The sequence below is a fragment of the Hemiscyllium ocellatum genome, chromosome 23 (assembly GCF_020745735.1).
Source record: "Hemiscyllium ocellatum isolate sHemOce1 chromosome 23, sHemOce1.pat.X.cur, whole genome shotgun sequence".
NCBI lineage: Eukaryota > Metazoa > Chordata > Chondrichthyes > Orectolobiformes > Hemiscylliidae > Hemiscyllium > Hemiscyllium ocellatum.
In genome coordinates, this window is record NC_083423.1 from 26715615 (window position 1) to 26737001 (window position 21387).

Sequence of the window (21387 nt, forward strand, 5' to 3'; positions counted from 1 at the left end):
AATAATGGATTCTGTGCGATGCTGGGTTTAATAGGGTAGATTTTCTAACATGTTGGTTGCACAAAGCTAGAAGACAACAATTCAAGCTAAATTAAAGTTATTCTGCATATGAAGAATTCTTTTCACATCTGAATTTAGATATATTCCTCTAAAGATTCATCTTACCGTGAACAGTTTGGTGATCTTGCTGTGTGCTATTATCAATGTCATCCAGCTGAATCTCAGGACTAATCTCTACAATTGATCCAGATAGCTGTAGCTCAGCTCTTAAGGCTTTAGGCAATTTTAACATGATAGAACCTGTCATGATCAAGACAAGTTTTAGAATGAACAAAAAAAAGTAATAATACAAACACTCCACAGAGATTAAAAACATATGTAAACACATCTTAAAAATATCAATACTCTAGTTGATGTGAAACGATATCATGAAACAAATAGAGAATTTTTTTCTTCAGTTCACACATGACACTGGCCGAGCTAACATTTATTGTCGAATTCTAGTTCCCTTGATATGATGGCGGTCAGCTACTTTCTTAAACTGGTGCTGTCCATATACTGTAGGTAGACCCACAACGCTGTTAAACAGAGAATTCCAGGGTTTTGACTAGGTGACAGTGAAAGAACAGTGATATATTTCCAAGTCAGGATAGTGAGTGGCTTGGAGGGAAACTTGTAAGTTGTGGTGTTCCTATTATCCGCTGCCCTTGCCCTTCTAGATGGAATTGGTTGAGAGTTTGGAAGATGCTGTCTAAGCAACCTTGGCAAATTTCTGCAGTACACACTGCATCTGAGGTGGAATCACTGAATGTTTGTGGATGTGGGGTTGGTACCAATCAAATGGGCTGCTTTGTCCTGGTCAGCGTCAAGCTCCTTGAATGTTGTTGAGTTGCGCTCATCCAGGCAAGTGGGGAAGATTCCATCACACTCCTGAACTATACCTTTTAGACAGAGGACAGGCTTTGGGGAGTCAGGTGAGTTACTGCATAATTCCTAGTCTCTGATTTGTTCTTATAGCCACTCTATTTATATGGCTCATCCAGTTCAGTTTCTGGTCAGTGGCAACTTCCAGAATGTGGATAGTGCAGGATTCAGTGATGACAACACCGTTGAATGTCAATGGGTGGTGGAGATGATCATTCGCTTGGCATTTATAGACTGTGAATGTTATTTGCCACTTTCACTCCAAGTTGGGATATTGTCCACGTCTTGTTACATTTGGTTATGGAGTGCTTCAGTATCTGAAAAGTCACAAACAGTGCTGTACATTGTGCAACCATCGAACATCCCCAGTTCTGATCTTATGTTGGAGGGAAGCTTGTTAAGAAGCAACTGAAGATGATGGGGCTAGGACACTACCCTGAGGAACCCCTGCAGAGATGTCCTGGAGCTGTGATGACTAACAATCACAACTTTTTTCCTATCAGATATGCAAGAGTCCAACCATCTGAGAGCATCTCTCTGATTCCCATTGACTCTAGTTTTACTAAAGGTTTTTGATGACATATTTGGTCAAATATTACCTTGACATCAAGGGCTATCACTTCCACTTCATCTCTGGAATTCAGCTTTTTTTTTGTTTGATCCAAGGCTAAACTGAAGTCAGGAGCAGAGTGGCCCTGGCAGAAGCCAAACTGGGCATCAGTGAGCAGATTATTGCTGAGCAGGTATTGCTTGCTAGCATTGCTGGTGGTACCTTCCATTCCCTTAGCTGATGATCAACAGTAGACTGATGGCGTGGTAGTTGGCTAGGCTTGCTTTGTGTATACAGGACATACCTGGGTAATCTTCCAGATTATTCAATAGTTGCCAGTCTTGTAATTGTACTGGAAGAGCTTGTTCTGGAGCACAAGTCTCAGTACTATTGCTGGAATGTTGGCAGGACCTATAGTCTTTGCAGTGTCCAGTGTCTCCAAACTGGTTCTTATATCACATGGAGTGAATCAAAATGCCTGAAGACTGGCATCTGAGATACTAGGAGGAGCTTGTAGAGGAGTGCAAGGTGGATTATCCCCTTGGCACTTCTGGCTGAAGACTGTGGCCAATACTTCAGCTTCATCTTTTGCACTGATGTGCTGGACTCCCCCATCATTGAGGATGGGGATATTTGTGGAACTCGTTCCTCCAGTGAGTCGTCTAATTGTCCATTACCATTCATGTTTGGATGTGGCAGAACTGCATAGCTTAGATCTGATCCATTAGTTGTGGGATCACCTAGCTCTGTCCAGCACATTTTGCTTGTACTATTTGGCGTGCAGGTAGTCCTGGTTTGTAGCTTCACCTGGCTGACACCTTATTTTTAAGTATGCTGGAGAAACTCAGATATGGCCCAGATGAAACAATCTCAGATGCTCTCAGACCTGCTGAGTTTCTCCATTATTCTCCAAGAATCTTCATTTCAGATTTCCAGCATCAGCAGTATTTTGCCTCTACTGAAATGAAATTATGTTGTACAAGTAGAGTGTAAACACATCCAGCCAAATATATTGTCACAGGTCATCTTACTGCTTTACACCAATTGTAGTTAACTTCCTTGAAGTTGGAGAATATATTGTAAGAATGATATTATGACAGAACTGGATTCTAAAAATGAACAAATATTAAAAGAAACTTAACTGAAATGTTAACTCTGAAACTGGACTGAATTAGTACCATTCAATACTAAGCTTCTAGTAGAAAGAAAACAAACACATTCACTGGAATCCTTGACAGTTCAATAAGTTTGTTGAGCCAATTGCTGAGCTAGAAATATTAGATTTAATTTCTAATTTGTACTGGGTTAGTTGGAAGCAGTGTAGATAGTTATAAGTCTATAAATTTCAGGCTCTCTGCAGCTTAGAACATAGAACATAGAAAAATACAGCGCAGTACAGGCCCTTTCGCCCTCGATGTTGCGCCAATCCAAGCCCACCTAACCTACACTAGCCCACTATCCTCCACATACCTATCCAATGCCTGTTTAAATGCCCATAAAGAGGGAGAGTCCACCACTGCTACTGACAGGGCATTCCATGAACTCACGAGTAAAGAATCTACCCCTAACATCTGTCTTATACCTACCACCCCTTAATTTAAAGCTATGCCCCCTTGTAATAGCTGACTCCAGCAAGTGTTTTTAGCTCCAGTTTGGTGATTGAACTAACATTTCTGCTGACACTTTGGTTGAAATTTTAGTTGACACTAAAAACAAGCAGATGGCTGGACTAATCACACACCGAGTTCTCAACCCAAAAACATTCTGCCACAACTGCAAGCAGCCTGTCCAGCACTATTTAATTGTAAAGCACCATTGTTTAATTTTAAAAGTCCCTCACACCTAAAAATGCACCGCCAACCATGGTGGTTACTGTGGGGATAAAGAATAAAGAATGGTACAGCACAGGAAGAGGCCCTTCAGCCCACCAAGACTGCACCAACACGTCATCTTTCTAAACTAAAGGCTTTTGCCTCTATGCAGGCCGTAACCCTATTCCCTTGCCTGTTTATATACCTTTTCAACGTTGCTATTGTATGTGCCTCCACCACCTCCTCCGGCAACACATTCCAGGCACGTCCCACCCTGTGTGCAAAACTTGCCTCTCACATCTCCTTTAAACTTTTACCCAATTATTTTAAACCTCAATCTCTAGTTATTAGCATTTCTACCCTGGGAGAAAGATTCCGACTCCATTCTATTCATGCCTCTAGTTTTGAGAACTTCTATCAGGTTGCCCTCCATCCTTCCACATTCATGTGAAAACAAACCAAGTTTGTCCAATCTCTCCTCATAATTAATATCTTTCAAATCAGGCAACATCCTAGTCAACCGTATCTGCACCCTGTCCGAAGCCTCCACATCCTTTCTGGTAGTGTGGCAAACAGAACTGTACACAATACTCCACAGGTGGCTTAAAGAACGTTCTATACAGGTACAACTGTACAGCTACAACTCAAAAAGCTCAATCAAGTTTGTAAGACATGATCTTGCCCACACAAAGCCATGTTATCATTAATAAGTCCATAATTTTCCAAATCCTACCCCTAAGAGTCTTCTTCAATAATTTCCCCACCACTGACATGAGGCTCACCGGCCTCTATTTTCCTCGATTATCCCTGTTGCCCTTCTTAAAAGGAAAAACCCTAGTTAATCTCTAGTCCTCTCCGGCCTCTCCTGTAACTGAAAAGGTACAAAAACTCTTCATACAAGGCCCCAGCAATTTCCTCACCTGCCTCCTTCAGAATTCTGGGGGACCTCAATGTCTAACTTAAATATTTTTCAAATCACTCAATCCCTTTTTTTATATTGAAATCCTCTAGAAGACCAACATATTCCAAGATTCACTGTCTAGCATATCCTTTCGTTGTCAATACTGATGCAAAATATCCATTTACTAACCTTGAATCAGACAGCATCCATGGAGAGAGCAAAGTAACATTTCAAGTCTAGATAGCTCTCCATCAGAGCTCTGATGAAGTCATTTAGACTTGAAACATTAGATTGCTCTCTCTCCATGTGTGACCCGCTGTGATCTCCAAGCATTTGTTATTTTCAATACAGGCTCCGACATTATCAACACAAGGTTGCTCCTTGATTAATAAGCTCACCCACTTAGATTCCCTGTAGTGTGGAAAGAAGCCCTTTGGTCCAATGAGTCTAGACTGATCCTCTGAAGAGCATCCCACCCAAACCCAGCTCCCCATCCTATCCCTGTAACCACACATTTACCATGGCTAATCCAGCTAGACTACATATCCTTATACACTATGGATAATTAGCATGGCCAATGTATTATCCATCCCTAGCTGCCCTTGGGAACATAAGAATTAGGAGCAAGAGTGGGCAATTCAGTCCCTCAAGCCTGTTCTACCATTTAATATGATCACAGCTGATCTCATTTCAGCTTAAACTTCACTTTTTTGTTCACTCTCCAAAACCATTAACATATTACTAAGTAAAAACTGATCTCCTTAAAATATTTTTTATTGTCCTGGCATCCCTAACAGTCTGGGGCAGTGAATTCCACAGATTCAGGACCCTTTGAGAGAAGTAATTTTTCCTCACCCCTTGTTTTAAATCTGCTATATCTTATCATAAACTACTGAACTTGCATGCTACATTGATCGATGTAATGTAAGATTCTCTCTATGTCTACCATCCGGGGAATCAGGTGGCGAGTTATTCACTGCAGGATTCCTAACTCCTGACCTGCTCTATAGCCAATATATTTATATGGAACATCTCGTACAGTTTCCAGTCAATGGTAACCCCCAAGGATATTGACAGTGGGAAAATTGGGGGGATATATCCAAACCTTTAATGAGATCAAAAGCTTAGCTGGACTGGTGAAACCTAGGTTAGGGGTCAGTGAGCAGGCTATTGTTGAGCAGGTACTGCTTGACAGCACTGCTGATGATGCCTTTCATATATTTACTGATGGTCAAGGTTAGACTGGTGGGGCAATAATTGGCTGGATCGGATTTGTCCTTTTTTTTGTGTGCAGGATACAACTGGACAGTTTTCCATATTTTCTGATAGATACCAGTGTTGTACTTTTACTGAAATAGGCCATCTTAGGGGTATTCTGGATTAGAGTGGTGCTGGAAAAGCACAGCAGTTCAGGCAGCATCCGACGAGCAGGAAAATCGACTTTTCGGGAAAAACCCCTTCATCAGAAATACAGGCAGAGTGCCTGAAGGGTGGAGAGATAAATGAGAGGAGGGTGGGGGTGGGGAGAAAGTTGCATAGAGTAATTCATCTACACTACCAAGAATCTTACCATTAGCCCAGTACTTTGCATTCTGGTTCCTCTGATTAAAGTGAATCACCTCGCATTTGTCTGCATTAAACTCAATTTGCCACCTCTCAGCCTAGCTCTGCAGCTTATCTATGTCTCTCTGTAAACTACAACATCCTTCGTCACTATCCACAACTCCACTGACCTTAGTGTCGTCTGCAAATTTACTAACCCACCCTTCTACACCCTCATCCAGGTCGTTTATAAAAATGACAAACAGTGGACCCAACACCGACCCTTGCGGTACACCACTAGTAACTGGACTCCAGGATGAACATTTCCCATCAACCACCACCCTCTGTCTTCTTTCAGCAAGCCAATTACTAATCCAAACTGCTATATCTCCCACAATCCCATTCCTCTGCATTTTGTAAAATAGCCTACTGTGGGGAACCTTAGCGAACACCTTGCTGAAATCCATATACACCACATCAACTGGTTTACTCTCATCTACCTGTTTGGTCACCTTTTCAAAGAACTCAATAAAAGGTTTGTGAGGCACAACCTACCCTTCACAAAACCGTGCTGACTATCCCTAATCAAATTATTCTTTTCTAGATGATTATAAATCCAATCTCTTATAACCTTTTCCAACACATTACCAACAACTGAAGTAAGGCTCACTGGTCTATAATTACCAAGGTTGTCTCTACTCCCCTTCTTGAACAGGGGAACTACATTTGCTATCCTCCAGTCTTCTGGCACTATTCCTGTAGACAATGATGATTTAAAGATCAATGCCAAAGGCTCGGCAATTTCCTCCCTGCTTCCCAGGGGATCCTAGGATAAATCCCATCAGGTCCAGGGGACTTATCTATTTTCACACACTGCAGGATTTCTAATACCTCTTCCTTGTGAGCCTCAATCCCATCTAGTCTAGTAGCCTGTATCTCAGTATTCTCCTCGACAACATTGTCGTTTTCTAGAGTGAATACTGTTGAAAAATATTCATTTAGTGTTTCCCCTATCTCCTCTGACTCCACACACAACTTCCCACTACTATCCTTGATTGGCCCTGATCTTACTCTCATCATTCTTCTATTCCTTAAATACCTATAGAAAGCCTTAGGGTTTACACTGATCCTATCCGCCAACAACTTCTCATGTCTCCTCCTGGCTCTTCTGAGCTCTCTCATTAGGTCTTTCCTGGGTACCGTGTAACCCTAAAGCGCCCTAACTGAGCCTTCACATTTCATCCTAACATAAGCCTTCTTCTTCCTCTTGACTAGAGATTCCACTTCCTTCATAAACCGCGGCTCCCACGCCCTACAGCTTCCTCCCTGCCTGACAGGTACACACTTAGCTGGGACACACAGGAGCTTTTCCTTGAATAAGTTCCACATTTCTAATGTGCCCATCCCCTGCAGTTTCCTTCCCCATCCTATGCTTCCTAAATCTTGCCTAATCGCATCATAATTGCCTTTCCCCCAGCTGTAACTCTTGCCCAGTGGTATACACCTGTCCTTTTCTATCACTAAAGTTAACATAACAGAATTGTGATCGCTATCACCAAAGTGCTCACCTACTTCCAAGTCTAACACCTGGCCGGGCTCATTACCCAGTACCAAATCTAATGTGGCTTCGCCTGTCTACATATTGTGTCAGGAAGCCCTCCTGCATACACTGGACAAAAACTGACCCATCTATAGTACTCATACTATAGTGTTCCCAATCAATATTTGAAAAGTTGAAGTCCCCCATGACAACTACCTGGTCTCTCACTCCTATCGAGAATCATCTCTGTTATCCTTTCCGCTACATCTCTGGAACTATTCAGAGCCCTATAGAGAACTCCCAACAGGGTGACCTCTCCTTCCCTGTTTCTAACCTCAGCCCATACTATCTCAGTTGACAAGTCCCCAAACATCCTTTCTGCTACTGTAATACCGTCCTTGACCAACAATGCCACACCCCCCATCTTTTACCACCTTCTCTGTTTTTACTGAAACATCTAAATCCTGGAACCTGCAACAACCATTCCTGTCCCTGCTCTATCCATATCTCAAGAAACAAACCTACATTTCTTTGTTTTGAACTTAAGTACACCAGTGCTTAACACGGCGTTTCAACATGCTGCAATATCACAATTGATCCACAGAAATGGCAGCGGTGGAACTTGAACCCATGCCTCCTTAGAGACTGGAACCTGGAACCAGTGTGCTAGGCCACTCGGCCACACTATCAGCTGCCTAGGGTACATTGGTAGAAATGTTTCCACTTAATGGAGGGGTCAATAACCATGGAGGCACAGTTTTAAAGATAAAGAGGAGAATGTTTAAAGGGGATTTGAGGAAAACTTTCTCACCTTGAGATCTGCTCATATCTGGATCTCATTGCCTGAAAGGGTGGTAGAGGCGGAACCCTGAAGACATTTAAGAATTGCTTAGGTGAAACACTTAAAATGCCACAGCATTCAAACTTTAAACTAAGTGCTGGAAAATGGAATTAGAATAAATAAATGTTTGATAACCAGCTTGGACTCAAAAGATCAAAGGGCCTCTTTATGAGCTGTCAAGACTCTATGATCTAAAATGGGAGAGGTGGGGAGTATGTCAGTCCCATTGTACAAAGTCTAATTGGGAGTGTAACTTGTCTGAACCAATGATAATCAGGGTGGTTAAGAGGGAGTACGACTTATCTTCAGAACTCAGACTTAACTGAAGACAACGTCGATTTACTTCTGGGGAAAGATTTGTCAGAAGTGAAAGTTAAAGCTTTGCCTTTCATCATGGAAAGTCCAGTTGAAGACAAGGAGACTGAACAATTGAAGGAACAGGTCATGGTATATTTCCATCCTCTGTAGTGACTAGAGCAATGGCTAAACAAATTCAATAACCAGAGGTCACAGTAATACCACAAGCAGATGTTAAGGTAGCTGAAACTCCATTGAAGAATGAGAAGTCAAAAGTACTGTTCAGTTTGGCAAATCTTTGTTAACTAAGGCTCAAGAAGCGGATCCAGTGATCCATACTATACACAAATAACAAAGAACAACTGGAATATCCAAATGCTGGAATTTATCTGAAACAAAAACAGTAATAGATGGTAAAACGCAGTAGTACTGCAAGCATTTAGAGAGAAAGCAGAGTGTGTTTCTGGTTCAGTGACTCTCCTTCACAACTGACTGTGGCTAGATGATGATATATATGTTGAAGATGGAGGCAGAAGTGTTTGGAATGTATACAGTAAGTGGGGACAGAACCCAGAGTGAGACAACAGCAACTGGCAATCAAAGGAATGGATAATGGTGAGCAGGGGAGAAAGAAAAGCTGCTAATGTGGGTGAAAAATAGGTTGGCTATGATGGAAGCAGCCCATGTGATGTGTGGCCTAGTGTGGGGGAGTGCTGAAAATTCATGGAAGAAGGTGCTCAGGTCCTAAAATTACTGAACACGACATTGAATTCTGAAAGCTGCTGAGTTCCCATATGGAAAGTGAAATGCTGCATGCAAAGTAGTTGGGAGTGTTAGTAAAGTAACTTATCTGATAAATATTTTTGATCTAGAATGAAGAATCAGTTCTATCACATAAATATGTTAAAAAGGTATCATAGGAAAGAGGATAAGGAGCAACAAATGCGTCAAGTGGAACTTGCATTTTGTTCCTCTGTACCCTTCCTATTAGCTGGTCTACATATTATACTAGATAATGTAACTACTCCCTTCTTATTCCTTTGTTCTAGCCAAATCCATGAATCCTCTGAAGCATCGTTTCCTTCTCCATTTTACCCTTTGCTAACTTTTCTGAACAGTTTGTAAATAGGAATATTTCACATCCAGATCTGCCCTTCCTTAAGCCAGGTTTCCATTATTGCAACATTACCATAACGCCTCAAGGCCATCTGCAACTCCTCTGTCTTACTAACCTAAATCTGTGCATACACACACACACACATACAGTGTAACCCTGACTTAAATTTCATTATTTTTTCCTTTATTCAGGCTCCACCTATTAACTTCTTATTCTCTATTTTATGCTGCATTTCATGCACCCTATTGGTTTCTCATATTATTTCCTGATTCTGACACCTCAGCTGAGTTGGTTTAAAACCACCTTAACAGCACGAGCAAAATTTCCTGCAAGGAAATCAATTGTGCCTGTTATGCAACCCATTCAGCTTGCAGAGGCACCATCTCCCCTAAAATCAGCCTCTGTTTCACCAGATTTTCAGCTTTGGGTCTTATCTTCTTATCTCTGCTGGAGTGATCCAGACATTGAAATTTTATTTTAAGGAGGTCAATGGTCTGTTCCACAATGGCAGTGGTGGGGCATGAGCCATGTTGTATCTTTATTTTGTGCCAGTTGGAGTGTTTCCTAAATGTATCATGAGTCATGTTTGGAAGGGGAATTTGCTCTTTCCCAGTAGCCATCACTGTGCAGCACTTAGAAGGTGGCAGGAATTTAAAAGCTCTCTAGTATGGAAGAGTCACAGCAGCTCCAAGGATACCTGGTACAGACATCTAGAATTTGGTGTTGACAGTCACATATAATTTGAACAATTACAGAGTGTAAGCCTTTTCTGTTGACAGCTCTGCATGTTAGTAATAGAACACACTCAAACATGACTGCAGTCAAAGGAAGTCAGTGATTATGCGAGCTCCCACATCCCAGGATGATGGACTTGCCTTGTCACAAGGGAAGGATATGAAGAGATAACTGCACTCTGATAAAAATGGCATTAGTAACATTTCAGATGCATTCACAGGTCGATGATTGGGAGATGCCATCTGAAACCCCCTTTGCTCCTTGAAAGAGCTGCTGGGTTTAAAATTCAGAGGCTGTGATATTGATGGTGATGGTGATGGGACTGCCACCTTCTCCTGTGCATAAGTCCTCCTCCAACAGATTGCAAAGTTCAGTGATGATGGAGTAGAATACCCCAAATACTACCACAGTGATAATTCCCTAAGCAATCCAATACAATGAAGCACATCCCCAGATTGGAGTTGTTCACGTTCTCCAGGACTCCATGACTGCTCCCTGACCATTATTAGCAAAGCCCATAACTGACTATCCCTACTCCCTAGACTGACTTGGCAGGACAACTTCATCTGACCAATGCCCACACTATCCCTGCACTTGATAGCTCAACAGCAACCGAAATGATTTAACATTGTTTACACTTGATCTGTAAGATCTACCACAACCCAATCCCCAGGCTGCAAGGATATGGAATCCCACATTCTGTTAGGACCAAGTGCTTGATTGATCATCACTATTCAAGGTTCGAGGGGAAAATTGGATCAAATTTCTCGACTTCGAGAACCTGATTTTCTTAATTCTCACCATATCTTCCTGATGTGTGTGGATATTGGCAAGAAAGGTGGGGAGGGGAAAACTCTGCTCCAAGAGTTTTATTAATGTCCCTGGAAAATCTCCAAAGAAAGCAACATAAAGATAATTGATTTCAGAAGAGATCCTTACAAAAGAACAGAATAGGAGCAAGAGTAGCTCTGTCAGGCCCTCAAGCCTCTCAACCACTCAGATAGACAATGGCCGATCTGCTGCAGGCCTCAATTCCTCTTGCATGATAAGTGAACATAGCCATCAGCTCAGCAATATTTCATAAATCTTAACTATCTCCTCTTTAAATATTTGATGATATAGCCTCCACAGCTCTCTGGTGTACAGAACAGCAAACATTCACTACCTTCTCACTGCAACTGACAGAAGACATTCTTCTGCATCTCAGTTTTAAACAAGTGTTCCCTTATTCTTTAATTACGTATCCAACTTTGAGATTTCCCCCATCAGAGGGGACATCTTCTCAATGTCCACCCTATGAAGACCCCTCACAATTATGTATACTTCATAAGATCACCATTCATTCTTCTCCACTCTAATGAACAAATACCTAACCTGTTCAGCTATCCTTGAGATATCAACTTCTTCATCCCAAGAGTCAGCCTAGTGAATCATTTGTGAACCTCCAACTCCAGTGTGCAATTTTGTTTTTAAATACGAGGGCCAAATCTGTAAAGAGTACTCTAGCTGTAGCTTCACTAATACCTTTAGTAGCTGTAACACAAAATACCTGTTTTTAAAAGTTCAACCTGCTGGCAATAAAAGAAAACATTCTATTTGCCCTCTTAATTACATGCTGCAACTGCATGTTAACTTTTTGTGTTTCATGTACAAGAATACCCAGATCCCCCTGTACTGCACCTACTCTCTCCAAATAAATAATAGTTTGCCATATGATTCTTTCTACTGAAGTGTGTGACCTTAGAATTTCCTGCATTAAACTACGCCGGCCAAGTTATTGCCCACTCACTCAACTTATCTATATCCTACTCACTTTGTGTTTACCAGAGCCTACCAACATCTGTAAACTGCAGTGTTTTTAGTGTAAAGTAATAGCAGCTTCTGAATTTGGAGCACCAAACAGTCAAAGCATGAACATCATGCTAAGTCAACATTACAGGTTATACAGCAGACTTTGGTCTGTCAGGAGGCTTAGCTGATTCCAGTGCAAGAGGTTGGCTAAGGTCAATTCTGTACATTAGATGAAACTAGTTTGGGGATTATAGCTATATCAGCCAGGGTGCTGTGAACACAATCTGACACAAGGGAGGATCTCATAATGATCAAAGTGGATGGAAGAATGGTTAGTGATGATTCACAACTGGTCATCAGGGAGAAGCATTGTTCGTCTTTACAACATCATCTTCACTGGACATCCAGTTTCCTGTCAACAAAGCAGGGCGTCAGTGGCCCTTTCTCAAGTCATGTCTTGATAACCATGGTGGAGCACCAGACTGTCAAGGTCAGTTCTTGGCTAGCAGCATGTGCACAATGGGTTTTAAATATCCCAGCAGATGAATGCTATGAAGTCCCAGCATTGCCAATTCCATGTGATTGCTGCAGAATTACATGAAAAAAGTTGGCATCCACTACTGCCACCTTGGCCCCTGTAATCTCACCAGAAAAAACAATTTGCCAAAAAAAAGGGAAATTTAGTTCTCAGTGCCAGTGATGGTGACCATTACCACTAACATCCATAGTTGTAAAAATCCATTGTGATCCCAACGTCCTTTAGGGAATGAAATCTATCAAGCTTACCCGGCCTGGCCACACGTAACTTCAGACCTACACTGATGTGGTTTACTCTCAAATGTCTGCTGCAGAGGCCTAAACAAGTCAATTGGTTCAACAGATGCCAGCAATGCACACATCTCATAAAAGAATGAAAAATCACAGTAATTATATACTGTAGTTTTGGATAATACACATTGGCGCAAACAGTTTTGATATCTTTCAGGGCAGGAGAAAGGGAGGACTGCAGATGCTGGAGATCAGAGCTGAAAATGTGTTGCTGGAAATGCGCAGGTCAGGCAGCATCCAAGGAACAGGAGAATCGATGTTTCGGGCATAAGCCCTTCATCAGGAATGAGGAAAGTGTGTCCAACAGGCTAAGATAAAAGGTAGGGAGGAGGGACTTGGGGGAGGGGCGTTGGAGATGCAATAGGTGGAAGGACGTCAAGGTGAGGGTGATAGGCCGGAGTGGGGTGGGGGCGGAGAGGTCAGGAAGAAGATTGCAGGTTAGGAATGCGGTGCTGAGTTCGAGGGATTTGACTGAGACAAGGTGGGGGAGGGGAAATGAGGAAACTGGAGAAATCTGAGTTCATCCCTTGTGGTTGGAGGTTCCTAGGCGGAAGATGAGGTGCTCTTCCTCCAACCGTCGTGTTGTTATAGTCTGGCGATGGAGGAGTCTAAGGACCTACATGTCCTTGGTGGACTGGGAGGGGGAGTTGAAGTGTTGAGCCACGGGGTGGTTGGTCCGGATGTCCCAGAGGTGTTCTCTGAAATGTTCCGCAAGTAGGCGGCCTGTCTCCCCAATATAGAAGAGGCCACATTGAGTGCAGCGGATGCAATAAATGATGTGTGTGAAGGGGCAGGTGAATTTGTGGCGGATATAGAAGGATCCCTTGGGGCCTTGGAGAGAAGTAAGGGAGGAGGTATGGGTGCAAGTTTTGCATTTCTTGCGGTTGCAGGGGAAGGTGCCGGGAGGGGAGGTTGGGTTCGTGGGGGGTGTGGACCTGATGAGGGAGTCACGGAGGGAGTGGTCTTTTCGGGACGCTGATAGGGGAGGGGAGGGAAATAGATCCCTGGTGTTCGGGTCCGTTTGGAGGTGGCAGGCTTTCAGGGCAGGCTTTATTTGGTCATTTACTAAATTAGATGCTAAATAAAGAACACACAAAATCAACTTTGAGGCTAGTTATAACAAATGATCATAACATGGAGCCAGTAAGGCAGCCAGAACATGCTAGAATCACTGCCTCAAAAACTGCCAAAATGCTTCTCTCGCGAAATTGCGAAATTAGTGCCAAGTGTGCTGAGGCCTGTCTGCCTGCCTGACTCACAAGTTTGATTCTCTACCTCCAAAAGCATGCTGCCAACCACAATATTGGGAAGTTGGCTACTAGGTTCACCCTGTTTACATAAACCCATGCTATGCACACTGAACAGTCATAATGCTTCATTGTACTATCCAAAAACCCCAAGAGATAATTGTACATTTAGGAGGAGATATTTTTAATAACTTTCTCCACTCCACAACCTTTCAGACAATGCATGCCTGTTTAGTAGCCTCCTTACTGCTATAATAACGCGCAGCTGCTGTCAAATCTAACACTGAGAGACCAGGCTGCAGGCTTCAGTTATAGGTAATCAAAAATATAGCTCAACAATAAGATAAAATGTTAAGAAGATGACAAGTTTTAAAGTGCTGTGTAGTGGTGAACATTAGGGAAGAAATAGATTATTGGATGCATTATCCAAAATATAATTGATTACAGAAAACTAACTAGGTTATTTTTCACCTCTTTAAAAAGGATATTCACTTACTAAAATGTGAAAAGTACATTATAGAATCTGTTGGTGCAATAAAATATTACATGTTCCAGCAAATAATTTTCTCCATGAGCCATCTAACCCAACTTCTATACTCCTGCTTTTAATATTTTTCTTAAACAATAACCTACAATAATTAGAGATTCTGCTTAAACAATTTGCAGCAAATACTCTAAAATATTTTGCTACCTTTTTTTTGGTGCCACAAAAATCGAGTTCTCTTCTTGTTGTTTTGTTGACTCAAGGAAGAAAACTTGGAAGTATTCCATTAAGACTCCCACATTCTTCTCAACACTTGTGAAAAAACCTGCAACTTCTTGAGGGTCTCTGCATAACTATGGCTATGAACTAAACAAAGCTAACGTCTGGAATTAACGCTTTTGTTAACAGATCTATTTGATGTAACAAACATGAATCTCAAAATACAGGCCATAATGAAACATACTGATATGACATTTGGGTTGCATCAACACACACTGCTAGTGAGCAATTCCAACATAAGGCCTGATATGCAAAAAAAATTAAGGCATTTCAATGTTGTGTCTGTTGCTACATAATCCTTAGGACAGATGTCTTTCTAGATTAGGATAGACACTGGTCAGAAAACTCAACTTCACTGTTTCACATTTAGCCTAAACCTTTCTAATGTTCACCAAGTTGGAGTGTAAAAGTGACCATGCAAAACAGTGAAAAATGCATTTTAAATGTATGAATCACAGGCTTCATAATTAGGAAAACTCCTCGTTGACAATTTTAATATAGAAATAAAAATACTGCAGTCACTTCTTTACCTTACATGATTGGATTATTCAATTGTTTAAATCAAAAGGAAAACGTCAGAGTTTTGAATTGAGTACAGATTCTAGATGTATATTCACAAAGTCATGTACTATAGATACACACTGGGAAGCACTATTTAAATTCTGTTTACATTTGACTGGTAATGTATTATGCGTAATGTATTATGCATAATGAGCCAAGTGTGCCCAGGTAACCAACTTCAACTTCACTGCTTGACAGAAATAAAACCACATTTTAACAACAATATCACCTTTTGTTTCGACAACACCAACTGCTTTTGGGTATTGCCACAAACGGTTGCCTAGCCACTGAATCAATTCTTCACCTTGTTAATTGCACAAGGTTGAACCAAACTGTTCAAACTTTGATGCCATAGTCAAAATCTAAGTGAGCTTGCAAAATATGCCATCACCACATGTGAATATTTCCAAATCTATACCATCATCACATTCCACCCTGCCTCAGTTCACCTTTTAGTAAAACACTCACTCATCTTTGCCTTTGTTACCCTTAGATTTGACTATGCCAACAAATTCCTAATTGGACTCCAACATTCAAATTCTCTGTAGACTTGAAAGCATCCAAGACACTGCTGCTCACACTCTACCAAGTCCTGTTCACTTATCACCTCTGATTACAGGCCTACATTCTGTATTACACAGAAATATACAATTGATATCACTTAAAGAATAGTGCAATTGATGAGTCCAGAGAGAAGCATGTGAAGACCAGGACTTAGATACTAGACAAAAACAACAGAAATATAGAATTACACTACTGAAGTGAATGGGAAAGTCTTACTCCAAGATAAAGATGAACTGGAGACCAAGAGTGGTTAAAAAAGCAGTCTCAGAGATCGTAGATGTAGTCATCCAGTGGTACAAAAGTCCATTTCAAACTATAGTAGCAGCATATCGAACCATGGTGGAAATGTGTTAAAGAAGTGACTTCCAATTCAGCAAAACCTTTATGGTAATAGCCTACCCCTCCCTAAATTGCTGACTTACTGGCATTGGAGGTAGTCTAGAGAAGGTTCACAAGGTTGATTATTGGGTATGGAGGATCTATCTTATGAGGAGAAGTTGAGTAGGTTAGGCCAGTACTCATAGGAGTTTACAAAAATGGAAGGTGACCTCACTGAAACATGCCAAGTCTTTTTTAAATTTCTCTGTAGGATGTGGGCATTTCTGGCAGGGTTGGCATGTTGTTGCCCTTGCATAGTTGCTTTTGGATGGAGTAGATTTCTGAGCCATTTTACAGGGCAGTTGAGACTTATCATATTGCTATAGGTCTGGAGTTGCAAATAGGTCACACTGGGTAGGGTGTTCTTTTCACGAGGACATATTGCTAAAATTAACCAGAATTTTTTTTAAAAAACTATTGAAGGTGGTTACATGGTCATAAGGTTCTCGTTTAACTCCAAATTTTTTTGAATTCAAATTTCTGTAGCTGCCCTAGTGGGATTTGAACCAATGTCCTTACAGCGTTAGCCTTGGCCTCTGAATTATGAGTCTATTGACATTCCCACTCCTCCACCGCCTCTCATTCTTAAGAAATTTGACACGGTAGATGCAGATAGGTGGTTTTCCCTTGCAGGAGAGTCTAGAACCACAGGTTAGAATAAGGTGTCACCCATTTAAGACAGAGGTGAAGATAAATTCTTTTGAGGTCATGAACCTTTGGATCATTTTACCACAGAGGGCATTCAAGACTGAGATAGACATATTATTGATCAGCAAGGGAACCATGGGCTGTGGGAATAAGGCAGAAAAGTGAAGTTGAGGATTATAAGAATAGCTATGTTCTTAGTAAATGGCGGAATGAACTCAATGGACGTTAGGACCTCGTTCTGTTCCAAGGTCTTGTGGTCTATTTTTGCAATTGCCTCAAGTCTGCAATCTTCAAAGATACTTGCATTCCTCGAATTCTGTCTTCTTCAGAACCCTTAATACTAATTGCTCCATTATGCATCTGCGTTTTCAGCAGACCTTAAGCTCTGGAACCCACACATCCCTGCCATCCTTCCAAGACATCCCAGGTTAAGAATTACTGAAACAGACGTGCCATATTTCAAAGAGAGAAACTGCTGTTCTTGTTCTGTGCTGATTCACAAGCAGTCAGATTTTTGAATGTCTTGGTCAGAAAGAAGGTATACAGAAAAGAGGGGAGAGAAAGAGAGAGGGGGAGAAAAAGAGGGAGGAGATGGTCAGGCAGGAAGAAGAAAGAGAAGGTAGGAGTGGTCAGGTGGGAGGGAAGGAAAGGGCTGGAGAAGTTGACTGGTGATGGCAAAGAAAGAAAGAAAGAAAGAAAGAAAGAAAGAAAGAAAGAAAGAAAGAAAGAAAGAAAGAAAGAAAGAAAGAAAGAGAGAAAGAAAGAAAGAAAGAGAGAAAGAAAGAAAGAAAGAGAGAAAGAAAGAAAGAAAGAGAGAAAGAAAGAGAGAAAGAAAGAAAGAAAGAAAGAGAGAAAGAGAGAAAGAGAGAAAGAGAGAAAGAAAGAGAGAAAGAAGGAGAGAAAGAAAGAAAAGAAAGAAAGAGAGAAGTAGATGCTCTCTGTTCTGTCGAAAGGAATAATGATAGGCAATGCTTGCTCTCTGGTGCAAGATAAAGCATCTGTAGAGCTTTAAATGACAGATTCTCTATGGGAATTCAATTTTTTTTTTCCCCATATAAAATTATCAGTTTACAAGGGTACTGTAACAATCTCACCTTCTTGGGTTACCAGATCTACAATTCCTAGCTGACTGATGTAAATATCGAGGTCACCCTGTTGTGTGGAAGCTGTTAGACTGCCATCTGAAGAATCTGCAAATAAACATTAAATACTTTATTGCTGATGTTTCATTCGCATGGAGCAATTGCTTAAAAATGAATGTACATACTGAAAAACTGTTTGTTTCAGAGGTTATTCTAATGTAGAGCTCTTTATATATATTTCACAATTTGGGTGAAAGAAAACCCAGCAACATTTGAAAATGCAAATAAATATGCTAATCATCATTGTCACAGATATTATCACATAGGTAACTTCCATGTGCAATACTTCAGACCTTAGCCAGTTAGGGTTTGTTATCTTAGTTAGATGGACAGGTGGTTTGCAAAGCAGATAATGCCAGTGTGGATTCAAATTCTGCACCAGCTGAGCTTACCATGAAGGATTCTCTTTCTCAACCTCTCTTGTTGCATGAGACCTCGTGATCCTCAAGTTAAATCACCATCAGTCGTCTTGCTTTAATGAGAGAGCAACCCTATGGTCTGGCAACTTTACCTTTAGATACCATATCTCTGCAACACTTCATTGTTCATAGAAAATTCCCTGATCCAAGCTGATAATTCTCTCCCTTTGATAAAACTCGCCATTTGTCTTTCATTTTTTACCTAGCTCTTTTGGGTATTTTTATTTCAATGTAAAAGCAAAATTGAAATAAGAACTTAAAAGGAAAGCCCAGCAGGTCAGACTGCACCAGGAGAGAGAAAAACAGTAACTCTAGGCAGAATCTTACAGGTGTTACGACACGGGGTGAACCCTTCTGCTAATTTAAACCAGTAACATAGAAAAGATTCACCCCATGTTGTAATCCGTTTAAATTCAGGAGGCAAAGAACTATCCAAAATGTCACTATGTAAAGTAAAATTAACAACTTTTTTTAAAAAGGTCTAACAGAGAATGATAAACTAAAAACTATTTACACTCCTTTCTCTAAACCTATCTTTCGCCTTTCACTCGACAATACTGGTCCAATAAAATCCTAATGATGATTTACAAGAAGTACAATCGCATTTTAAAACCAGGCAGTTTAGCAGAGTGTCCTCTGGAGATTTTCCTGTCTTTTTTTCTTCTTAGGGATTCTGCTTCACACGTCTTTGATAGATAAAGATACCTTTAGGAGTAGTTTTGCGGGCAGTCTGTATTGTTCTGTTGTTGTTAGTGCTCTTTGCCACTCTGGGTGGCAGTTCAAAATGTCTGATATTTATACCCCAAAGAATTGGATCGTTTCACTGATTTTAATATTGTCAAAATACTAAATTTGAACTGGATTGGAGTATCGTATCTTGGTGTATAATTTAAACTGATTGGCCAAATTTGAATTTGCTTTTCTATCCAGGCAACATAACTCTTAGCTAGTTGTTTGACCAAATGTTACATCGTTACCTTGTTCAGAACACTGTGCTAGCCAAACATTTCAGCTCCCTTAAAAGCACAGTACACCCACAACTTCATAACACAGGTATCTCAGTAACATTGGCTATGTTGAGATGTCCCTCCTACCTGACCTGTCCGTTGCCACATATTTCTCTCTCTACATCTCTGCCTTTCTCTCAATTTCTCCTGTTCTTCTTACTGCCTGCCTTACTCTTTATCCCTGTTCTTTCTGCGTGCAATTTCTCTGACCAAGAGTTTTCAACATCTGACTACATAAGAGGCTAAACCTGCACAAAGCAAGACTTTATGTCAAAATTGGATGAGAAGTCCGGCGCATCTTGCCCCATCTTTTATGCTTTTGACAAGCAGTGCGGTATGTTTTTAGCGAAGCAGTGGCAAGCTGCCAATGAAGGGGGATGATCTTTGTTCAACGCGCCTCATTAATATTAAACTTCCGATATTACCACATGCAAAATAAGCCAAATATAAGACCTCAAAATAGAAATGTGAGCAAGTGCCTTTCATTTTGCTCATATTACTTTTGCCCTGCTGAGCTGTTTAGTGCAGACACAAAGGCCAGAAACCTCGTCATGTCTGTCAGTGAGCCTCAATCTGGAAGGACAGTCAAAAAGGGAAGTGGGTAGCATTTGCTGGTTAAAAAGTAAATTAATGCAATAATAAGCTAGGATATTAGCTCTAGTGAAGTGGAATTTTTGTGTAGAGCAAAACACAAAGGGTCAGAAAGTGATAGTGTGGGCTGTTAACAGGTCCCAATCTATAGTTGTCATGTTAGGAAAGGCATTACATAGCAAATCAGAAACATAAACAAAAGGTATATAGTTGCAGTTATGGATGACTTTAATTTAGTACAAAGATTGGGCAAATCAAATTAGTGCAAATATAAGAGGAAAGGAATTCCTGGAATGTATATGGGATGGTGTTCTGGATCAATATATTGAGGAATCAACAAGAATACAGGCTATCCTAGACTGAGTATTGTGTAAAGAGAAAGAAAGAATTGGTAGTCTATCTGTGTATGATCCTCTTGGAAAGGGTTACCGTAACATGACATAATTCTTCAGTCAGATAGAGTGATGCAGTGGATTCTGAGACTAGGTTCCTGAATGTGGGGGAGTGAGAGGTTATGCACTTCGACAGGAAGAATAGAAAGGAAGACCATTTTCTCTCCAGGGAAAGCCTTTGGAAACCTTAAGTGCAAAGAGATTTAGGAGTTCTGGTTCAGGATTCTCAACAATAACATGCAGGTTCAGTTGACAATTAGGAAGGCAAATGCAATATTACCATTCACTTTGAAAGCGCTAAAATACAAGAGGAAAGATATACTGCTGAGGCTGCACAAGGCTCTGGTCAGACTGCATTTGGAACATTGCTAGCATCAACGAAAGAATGTACTGACTTGGAAGAGGTCCAGCAAAGGTTTACAAGAATGACCCTGGGTGTGAAGGGCTTGTCATTTCAGGAGCTGTTGAGGATTCCGGGTCTGTACTTAGAGTCATAGAGATGTACAGCACAGACTTCGGTCTAACTCATCCATGCCGACCACAATGCATAAATTAATCTAGTCTCAATTACCAGCACTTGGCTGATATCCCTCTAAACTCTTTCTATTCATATACACATCCAGATGCCTTTTAAATGTAATTGTACCAGTCTCTGCCACTTCCTCTGGCAGCTCATTCTATATACTTTACATACCACTTTCTGCATGAAAAAGTTGCCCGTTATGTCCTTTTTACAGCTTTCTTCTCTCACTAAATCTATGCCCTCTAGTTCTGGACTCCCCCACCCCAGGGAAAAGA

The 21387-nt window shown here is 41.0% G+C and overlaps 1 protein-coding gene across 2 annotated transcripts in view; it reads right to left on the minus strand.

The window, feature by feature from the left end:
- fam185a (family with sequence similarity 185 member A) overlaps positions 1-21387 on the minus strand; it is a 105782-nt gene that overhangs the window by 3462 nt on the left and 80933 nt on the right. For both annotated transcript variants that reach the window (XM_060843161.1, XM_060843160.1), the window contains 2 exons: positions 18133-18228; positions 166-300 (listed from right to left, as the gene is read on the minus strand). In XM_060843161.1, the coding sequence (XP_060699144.1) occupies positions 166-300; positions 18133-18228 (231 nt within the window). The remainder of the gene's footprint in view (positions 1-165; positions 301-18132; positions 18229-21387) is intronic.